This window comes from Hevea brasiliensis, chromosome 8 (assembly GCF_030052815.1).
Source record: "Hevea brasiliensis isolate MT/VB/25A 57/8 chromosome 8, ASM3005281v1, whole genome shotgun sequence".
Classification (NCBI taxonomy): Eukaryota; Viridiplantae; Streptophyta; class Magnoliopsida; order Malpighiales; family Euphorbiaceae; genus Hevea; species Hevea brasiliensis.
Genome location: NC_079500.1, coordinates 2,343,304 through 2,353,177, shown reverse-complemented (window position 1 = coordinate 2,353,177; position 9,874 = coordinate 2,343,304). Strand labels below are relative to the sequence as shown.

At 36.0% G+C, this 9,874-nt stretch overlaps 1 protein-coding gene across 1 annotated transcript; it reads left to right on the top strand.

The window, feature by feature from the left end:
* Window positions 1–549: 549 nt before the first annotated feature.
* Window positions 550–2,321, top strand: LOC131182417 (NAC transcription factor 32-like). Its single transcript, XM_058151968.1, has 3 exons — window positions 550–808; window positions 986–1,269; window positions 1,357–2,321. The coding sequence occupies exons 1-3, from the start codon at window positions 550–552 to the stop codon at window positions 1,891–1,893; spliced, it is 1,080 nt and encodes a 359-aa protein (XP_058007951.1). The 3' UTR covers window positions 1,894–2,321.
* Window positions 2,322–9,874: the final 7,553 nt, after the last annotated feature.

Below are 9,874 nucleotides of genomic sequence, written 5' to 3'. Positions count from 1 at the left end.
GTCATGTTCCTTGTGGCTCCAAAGAAATAATGCCTGTTTAATGGAAGCTGAATGCATTAAACTGCAAGTGAAGAGTAAAACTCAGAGACATATATACAAGGTTGGGTGAACACTGTTGATTTCCACACTTTGCTCTTTTCTTCTGCTGAGATTTAAACTTTGATGTTAAAGTGGGGTCTTATGGCTGGCTTTGTAATCTTGGGGATTCAATCAATTCTTAGAAATTGCCCACATGAATCAGAGTTTTGATCTCTGCTTGCTTCCTGTTGCTTTCTTTTGCTGTCTTGAGACTTGATTGGTATTCTGGAATTTTAGTACTGTTATTGCTATGTTGTTAGCACAAACAAGGATGCTCCATTTTGTAACTGGGTTTCAAAATAAGAATAGATAAATACTAAGTCTTGAAAATCTATCTTTTAGGGTTATTTTAATTTTTATTAGAAGTCTATTCATATAAATGAGAGAAAGTTGAGGGAGAGAGAATTTCAATACTTTTACGTTAGCTTGCGTCAGCCTTCTCGGGAAAAAATTCCTCGCAAGAGTCCAATTATGGAGGTGACACAGCAGCAGTCCAATGCTTCTGTTACCGCTACTCGTCAACCTCGAACAGACCCCATCAATGACAACAACAGAAAGAACTTCATTGATATTGATTATTTTAATTCTTTTCCACCCGGGTATAGGTTTCGCCCTTTGGACGGAGAGCTTGTCGTTCATTACTTGAAAAACAAGATAGCCAATCAACCCTTGCCTCCAAACAAGATCATGGAGGTTAAACTTTATGAGTACAATCCCGAGAAGCTTGCAGGTTCTTTTATCTTTAACACAACCTATTTCCATGCTTATACATATATTTACGCGATGATTTTGTTTTTGCAATGTTATAATTTTTTTTCTTTTTTTCCACTATGATTTTGTTTTGCAATGTTATGATTAAATCTATGTTTTGTCGATGGATTTACCTTTTGCTTGTTTTGATGAACAGAGGAGTATTGGCAATGTGGGGAGAAAGAATGGTACTTTTTTACACCAAGGGACAAGAAATATCCAAATGGAAGTAGACCAAAACGAGATGCCGGTGGTGGATACTGGAAGGCAACTGGAGCGGATAAAGCTGTTAAATATAAGGGTGCTGTGGTTGGATATAGGAAGGCACTTGTTTTCTACATGGGAAAGCCTCCAAATGATACAAAGACTAACTGGATTATGCATGAATATAGGGTCAGTGATGCCCCTCCAAGAATCAAAACAAGTACCGATGATATGAGTGTAATTAAATAAATATTTAAATTTCTTGTTTGTTGTTCATTAATTTTTCTTTTGTTTGATTAATTCTCTTTTCTTTTTCTGTGGCAGTTGGATAATTGGGTTTTATGCAGGATATATAAGAGGGATGCGAAAGACAATTTGAGAAGTCGACTTTCAAATGAGGAACAATCTGCAGAGTTAGATGATCAAACTGCTGATGTTGTTAGGGATGTTGACAAAAATAGCGATCCTCCAGCCTACACAAACGTCCTTAATGACAATAAGCAAATTGTTTCAATCCCAATCCAAGAGAATCCAAGTGCATTTTATGAAAATCCTCCTTATGTTCCAATCAACAATTATGATCATCACCAAGCAATGTTAGAAGCTGCCAATTATCAACGAGCAATGTTTGCAGCTGCCAACTATGGATCTTATCGAACTTATGCTACTGGTATGACACCACCAATGCCTGAACCTGTTCAGATATATCCCCCAGAGGACATCCAGATACATCCCACAGAGGACATCCAGATACAACCCACAGAGGACATCGTATCCAAATATCTGAATGAGAATTCTTGTGAGTTCGAGCTATCACTATCACCGGATGATTGGGATATTATTTCCAATTGTCTACTATAGTTAGTAATTAGTTATATACAGTGATTGACCATCATCTGATTTGAAATTATTTAGTCATTTGGTGATCACCTTATGTATAGGATGATGATAACTGGTTAGTTAGCAGGGAACATCCAGTTTTGTCAATTGAATTTGCTAGAATCAATGGAAAAACAATTACCAATGTCCATTTACTTCAATAAACGGAGGATAGCGATTGCAGAAGCTGCTCCAAAAAGGGTGCATGCAATTATACCTTCAAATGCAAGAGTGCTTGCCAAACGCAGATTTCGCCTCATATAAGGAACATCTGTGTCCAAACCAATCAAGAACATAAAAATGACTCGAAAATTGAATGTCAGAAGTTGATAGTATTCTATAGAAGAAGACTGGATAAAGAATTCCTGAAGTTTTTTGATTTTGCACAACAATGAAGGACCTAGCACTAGTCCAGCCTGAAAAACAAAACAGCAAAAAAATAACAACATATGAAGTACTGCAAAAACTTCAAAATCTGCTCTTGTATCAAAGAAAGACTGGAAATGCATACAATAATATTTTCAACAGGTCCTGGTTGTCCTGAAGGTGTCAAGATAAGATGAAAAATGCGGGAGATTACAAGCATACGAGCTGCCTGCATTCCTGTTGTTATTATTGGGTTAAAGTTAAAGATATCTTTCTGGCAAATTGCACGTTTGGCAAATTGTGCAGCATCCATTTCCCAAGAATAGCCTTCTGCTTAATTTACAATTGCAAGTTGATACCCGAACAAGAATGCAAATTAAGCTAGAGAAAGGGACTTAGAAGCATCAAGAAAGTAAAGAGAGAGAAGAGAGAGAGAGATTATAACAAGATTAACATCCCTTCCTTTTTCCTCCTATGTCATCACCCATTTTCTGTGCTTAGGACTTGTGTGTGGCTTGGGAGCATTATCTTCACATCTGAGATTTCTTGGAGAACCTTTGTTTGCGGCAACATGGTTAGAGACTATATGCTTTGTTTTTTCATTTCTATACATTTGACTCTTTCCTTTTGTATATGTGTCCAGGGAGTTGAAAGAGTGAGCAACCAACTCCTTACCATTCTCCTTATTTCTCTGAAACCACCATTTCTAATATAAAAATTATAAAGCACTAAACCAAGGGTTAGCAATTAACCAACTTTAATTCAATAGTATTGCAATTGTCTTTAAAAATATAAAATCTCAAATTCAAATCACAATCGAAGCCAAATTAATAACAAAAATAACAAGGGATAACATAACTTATAAAAATAAAATGAATTGACTTCTCACCTTATTATTTAAGAGTTAAAATTCTTAAATTAGACCACAAATGAAGCATTTTTCTTATTTGCAAATCTCTTAATTTAGATATAAATGCATAGTTGTTAAATTTGGTTCAAACCCGCCGATTGAACTGGTGAACCAATGAATCAGCCTTTAAATTAGTCTAAGTTTATTATTGAACCAGATAAAAAAGCGATTCAATATGACTCAGTCGACCTGACGGTTCAATTATTCAATAGATTTTTTTTTTAGTTTTAATTTTATTATATAGTTTCAACTTTCCATTGATTTCCTTAGCTTAAAAATACATTAATATCTTACGATAATTACCATCTTACTCTTAAATTTTATCATTATAAATATTTTTATTTACCGCTCACCTTTTAATTTATTAATTATTGATTATATCGACAAAAATAATGAAAAAACATGAAATTTAAATATTTATAAGTTATGGTCAATAGAATTAGAGTCATCTCTAAAATTATAAAATTTTCAAATTTAAATCTCGATTGAAGTCAATTATATAAAAAAATAAAAAAAATAATTTATTTTTTAAAATACAAAGACTCGAAACGTTAATTTAACACAAATCATAACGACATATTTTATAAGGCAGAAAAAAGAGAGGAAACAGTATGAAAAGAGAAAATAGACAATTCTCTTATTTTATTGATAGAAATAAAAGAAAATGAAAAATAAAAAGTCTGATTTCCATATTTTATAAGAAAGAAAATAAAATTATAAAAAATTTTGTGAAAAATCATTTGAATCATTTTGTTTTCTATTCAAATTAGGCGGAAAGGAAATATACCATTAATTTTTTTTTCATTATGCCTTTTTTATAAATAGTTATTTTTAATATAATAATATAATAACTTTATCTTTATATTTTTTTTTTCTTCAAAGCATAAATAAATCACTATATTCCTTCCTCTGTAAATTTCCCTTGTAATTAAGTTCAGTTTTCCTTCTAGCTTTCCTCTCTACAGGCCCAATTTGCAAATTGATGTAAAACTCGAAGACTTGAGGGAGAAAGCAGCAATTCCTTCAAGTCCAAAAGCCACAGAGTAGCTGGGGTTAAAGTGGCTTCTTTTGGGTATCTGAAATCGACAATCTACGACAGAGAAGAGATATTTGAAATTTAATTATTTGAAATTTGAAATATAAAATAAAATGAAAGATAGTAATAGATAATGTTTAAATGATAATTTTATTTTAAAAATAAAATATTTAGAATTTAAAAGATATAACATTTGAAATTTAATTTTTAATAAATTATATATATATATATATATATATATATTCAAAATTTTTAACATATATAATTCATAAATATAATAATTTTAAATTTCACTTTAATTATTTTTTTCTGATTATAATGAATACTATTAAGTAATGCTTAACTAAATAATTTTATCTTACAATATATAATTATTAAAATTTGAAATATAAAATAAAATAGAAGATAGTATATAGATAATGTTTAAATAATAATTTTAAAATTGTAAGGTCTTGAGTTCAAGTTATAAGCCTTAAAAAAAAAGAAAATTTCTTTTTTACTGTCATTGATTCAAATAAGAAAAATAAATTTTTACATAGAAATGCATATTAGGGATAAATAATACAAAAGTTAAAATAAATTGGGTTATTACACAATAGATTTAGTCCAATTAATAAAAATGAGAGCTCTCATATTTTATTTATCAAAATTCAACTTAGCTCTAGAATTGTTTATCATAAACACACCCGCTGATGTGAAAATGTGATCATAAAATTACTCAGGAATAAACTTAATCTCAGTGCATACAAATTGACTCACGATCCCTTTGTAAATATTAAAACATTAAAATTCCCACCATTTTTATTTAATCATGATACCAAAATTTTTCTTATAATTAACAAACAGAGCAAACACAAAGAATGAGCAATCCCCTAGCATTTGCTTCTTTGTTTTTCTTTTTTCCCTTTGACAGTAAATTTGTTTCAAGGCTGTAAAGTCATTATTTTCAACTCTGGTCAGAAACAAATCAAATAAAAGAAAAATATAGCTACATTACAGCAGTTTCTGTAGACAATGAACAAGTTTGCTGAATTCAAAATCAAAAGTTTGCATTCACTGGCACATTACAACAGTTTTCACAAGCACACAGATAGAGAGTTGGCAATCATCTTCAGTTGCCAATTTTAAAATCCAGACTAGCTCATATACTTTCAGTCTTAGACCTTCTTCTTGTACCATGCCAATTTTAAAATCCAAAACTCAATCTCCTCCAACTTCCTTACTTCAATTTGCATGCAATACACTTCTATAAGCAACAATCTCATCCCAATAGGTCAATTTCAACATTTTACACAAAGTCCTCAGCATTTACACAAACCCTAGTTTTCAAAGTTTCAAATTTACACAATCAAACACCCAAACATTTCAACTAATTACACATTCTCATGGAACCATTTTTCATCACTTAAAAGCAATAAACTTCAAGTTCCATGGCTGCTAAAAATTGAAGGGTTCTTTCCTCTAGATTTTCTTTTTATTTTAATGGTATTTATGCTTAGCTAAACATGCTTTTCATGTTCAATAAAGAGAAGAAGAGGTATTAGTGCACTAACCTTACTTGAGCTTCCCAAACCTCAACTTTCTTGCTTCTTATGGGTATCTATGGCTTCCTTATGGAGTGGGGACTATTTTTGTGAGGCTCCTTACCCGTCTACCATATAGTTGAGCAAGAAGTGTCACATTCGGTGCCGGAGCACCCTATCTTGTTTTATCATATCTATTGTAAACTTTTGATGTCATTTAAAACATGTATTCTTTGTGTAAATTTTTTTTTTTTTTAATATCTTATTTCTGTGGAGACCCGGACAGAGCCTCCCTTATTTTATTAGCATCTGGCGGATTCCACTAATCACCTGTTAACATGTCCATATTCATTTCACACATTTCCTTATGAGTATTTTAATTATCCTATATAGCATTTTTCCCATGAACCTTTCATTAGGTTCATATTGATGTATTATCTTTATCTAGGAATTTGACTAGGTTGGGATGTCTATTTAGTCACAATTCCTTCATAACAATTGCTCCTCTATGTTTAAACTTGAATTTCATTAATTTATGCCTCATCACTATAGTTTAAGTGTAGTTCCAAATATTTTAACTGTTCGAACAGACATTAGTTGTCGGAACAGTAAAATGTATGGACTACCTACGGTGTGGGCGTTACAATTCTTCCCCTCTAATAGAAATTTCGTCCTCGAAATTTACCCAATGTGAAGAGCTGAGGGAACTGCTGCCTCATCGTCTTCTCGCTCTCCCATGTCGCTTCTTCCGTGTTGTGGTGTCTCCATAAGACTTTCACTAGTGGGATCCTCTTATTTCTGAGTTCTTTCACTTCCCGTGCCAAGATTCTGACTGGTTCTTCTTCATATGTCAAATCAGGTTGCACAATTATCTCCTCTGCTGATATGACATGTGAAGGATCTGATCTGTATCTCCTGAGCATCGACACATGAAATACACTGTGGATCTTGTCCAACTCAGGTGGTAAAGCTAGCCTGTAGGCTACTGGACCCGCACGCTCAATGACATCATATGGACCAATAAACCTAGGGCTCAACTTACCCTTTTTACCAAATCTTAGCACTTTCTTCCAAGGTGATACCTTAAGAAACACCTTGTCGCCAACCTCATACTCTATATCCTTTCTCCTCAAGTCGGCATATGACTTCTGTCTGTCCGAGGCGACCTTCAAATTGTCTTTGATGAGTTTCACTTTTTCCTCTGTCTGTCTCACTAAATCTGGGCCCACTATTTTCTCCTCACCCATTTCTGTCCAGCATAAGGGAGTTCTACATCTCCTCCCATACAACGCTTCATATGGAGCCATTTTTATACTGGCTTGGTAGCTGTTGTTGTAAGCAAACTCTACCAAAGGAAGATACTTCTCCCAACTTCCTTCAAAATCAATGATGCAGCTTCTCAACATATCCTCCAATACATATTATGTGATTCATGTCATTTTTAGTAGTCTTTTAACATTTATAATAATTTACTAGGTTCTAAGGGTTACCTGAATAACCCGTTCTGACTGTCCATCCGTCTGTGGATGAAAAGCCGTACTGAAGTGTAGTCGAGTGCCTAAAGACTCCTGTAGCCTCTTCCAAAACCTCGAAGTAAATCTCGGGTCTCGGTCAGATATGATCGATGTTGGCACTCCATGTAGTCGGACTATCTCATCTATGTAAATTTTTGCTAATCTCTCTAATGAGTAACTGGTTCTAACTGGTAGGAAATGAGCTGACTTGGTCAATCTATCCACAATCACCCATATAGTATCATGCTTCCTCTGTGTCAATGGTAGCCCAGTCACAAAATCCATGGTAATGAGGTCCCATTTCCATTCTGGTATGGATATAGGTTGCAACAACCACGATGGAACTCGATGCTCACTTTAACTCACTGGCATGTCAAACATCTAGTTACAAAATCACCAATCTCTTTCTTCATTCCAGCCACCAATAATGTGTTTTCGTGTCTTGGTACATCTTGGTACTTCACAGGTGCATAGCATGGAAGCTAATGTGCACCTCTTTCTAGATATTCTTCTTCAGTTCCTCATCTCTTGGTTCACATATTCTGGGTTTATAGTACAGGCACCCATCTCCTCTCTACTCATAATCGCCTCCTTCCCCTCTTGAGTTCTGCCCATAACAGTTAGCAACTTTTCATCCCTTAATTGTGCTTCTTGTATTTGCTGTAACAAACTTGGCTTTACACACAACTCAGCCAAAAGTACCCCATCCTGTGCTAAAGCCAACCGAGCGTTCAATCCTCTCAAAGCCATTATGGACTTCCTGCTTAGGGTGTCAGCCACTATATTTGCTTTCCCAGGATGGTAGTCGATCACACAGTCATAGTCTTTAAGGAATTCAATCCATCTCCTCTGTCTCAGATTGAGTTCCTTCTAGTTGGCAAGTACTTTAGACTCTTGTGATCAGTGTAGATGTAACACTTCTCACCATATAGGTAATGCCTCCATATCTTCAATGCAAATATTATTGCCGCCAATTCCAGATCATGAGTTGGGTAGTTCTTTTCATGTGGCCTTAGTTGTCTAGAAGCATAGGCAACTACTTTCCCTTCCTGCATTAGAACACACCCAAGCCCATTGTGAGAGGCATCACTATAGATCACATAGTCTTTCTCTTACTCTGGCTGTGTCAACACTGGAGCTTCTGTAAGCATAGCCTTCAGCTTCTCAAAGCTAGTTTGACATTTTTCATTCCAGTCAAACTTTGCATTCTTATGCAGTAACTTAGTCAGTGGGGCTGCTATAAGGGAAAATCCCTTCACAAATCTCCTGTAGTATCCAGCTAACTCCAAAAAGCTTCTGACTTCTGTTACATTTTTGGGAGGCTTCCATTCAACTATTGCTTCAATCTTCCTTGGATCTACCCTGATTCCATCTGCTGACACAATGTGTCCAAGAAAGGATATCTCATCCAACCAGAAGTCACACTTGGATAACTTGGCATACAACTGCTTTTCTTGCCGTGTCTATAGTACTACTCTCAGGTGTTCATCATGCTCTTCCCGGTTCTTAGAATACACCAAGATATCATCTATAAAGACCACAACAAACCGATCCAAGTAGGGATGAAATTAGGTCCATGAAAGCTGCTGGTGCATTTGTTAGCCCAAATGGCATCACTAGGAACTCATAGTGTCCATACCGGGTCCTGAAAGCAGTTTTAGGAACATCTGTCTCCTTCACCCTCAACTAGTGATAGCCTGATCTGAAATCTATCTTGGAGAATACTCCAGCTCCCCTCAACTGATCAAATAGGTCATCTACCCTAGGTAAAGGGTATTTGTTTTTCACAGTCACCTTATTCAGCTGCCGGTAGTCTATACATAGCCGAAGGGTACTGTCTTTCTTCTTCACAAATAACACTGGTGCTCCCCAGGTTGACACACTAGGGCATATGAAGCCCTTGTCTAGTAGCTCCTGTAACTGAACTTTCAACTCTCTCAGTTCAGTAGGTGCCATCCTATATGGAGCAATGGACATTGGTGCAGTACCCGGCATAACCTCTATAGCAAACTCCACTTCTCTATTGGGTGGCAAACCCGGCATGTAACACCCTAGGCAAATTCCACATCGACAAAACACGGGAGAGATGCTGGGTTTATAAGTTGATGGTTCGTAACCCCTATTGACGCGTTTTAAAACCATGAGGGCTTCGGCCCAGAGCGGACAATATCACTAGTGGGCCGGGCCATTACATTTGTGGTATCAGAGCCGCTCCGCGTGCAACCTTGAACGATGGTGGGGCAAAGGGGGGTGGATTGTAACACCTTAGGCAAATCCCACATCGACAAAACACGGGAGAGATGCTGGGTTTATAAGTTGATGGTTCGTAACCCCTATTGACGCGTTTTAAAACCGTGAGGGCTTCAACCCAGAGCGGACAATATCACTAGTGGGCCGGGCCATTACATTTGTGGTATCAGAGCTGCTGCGCGTGCAACCTTGAACGATGGTGGGGCAAACCTCAGCGAGGACGCTGAGTCCCATAAGGGGGGTGGATGAGAGATGCTGGGATTTGCCTAGGGTGTTACAATCCACCCCCCTTATGGGACTCAGCGTCCTCGCTGAGGTTTGCCCCACCATCGTTCAAGGTTGCACGCGGAGCAGCTCTGATACC

Excerpts from the sequence above, each read along its gene's own strand:
- LOC131182417 (XM_058151968.1), top strand. The coding sequence starts at position 550 with ATGGAGGTGACACAGCAGCAGTCCAATGCTTCTGTTACCGCTACTCGT. Across the intron at positions 809-985 it reads CAATCCCGAGAAGCTTGCAG|AGGAGTATTGGCAATGTGGG; the intron begins GTTCTTTTATCT and ends TTTGATGAACAG. Across the intron at positions 1,270-1,356 it reads CAAGTACCGATGATATGAGT|TTGGATAATTGGGTTTTATG; the intron begins GTAATTAAATAA and ends TTTCTGTGGCAG.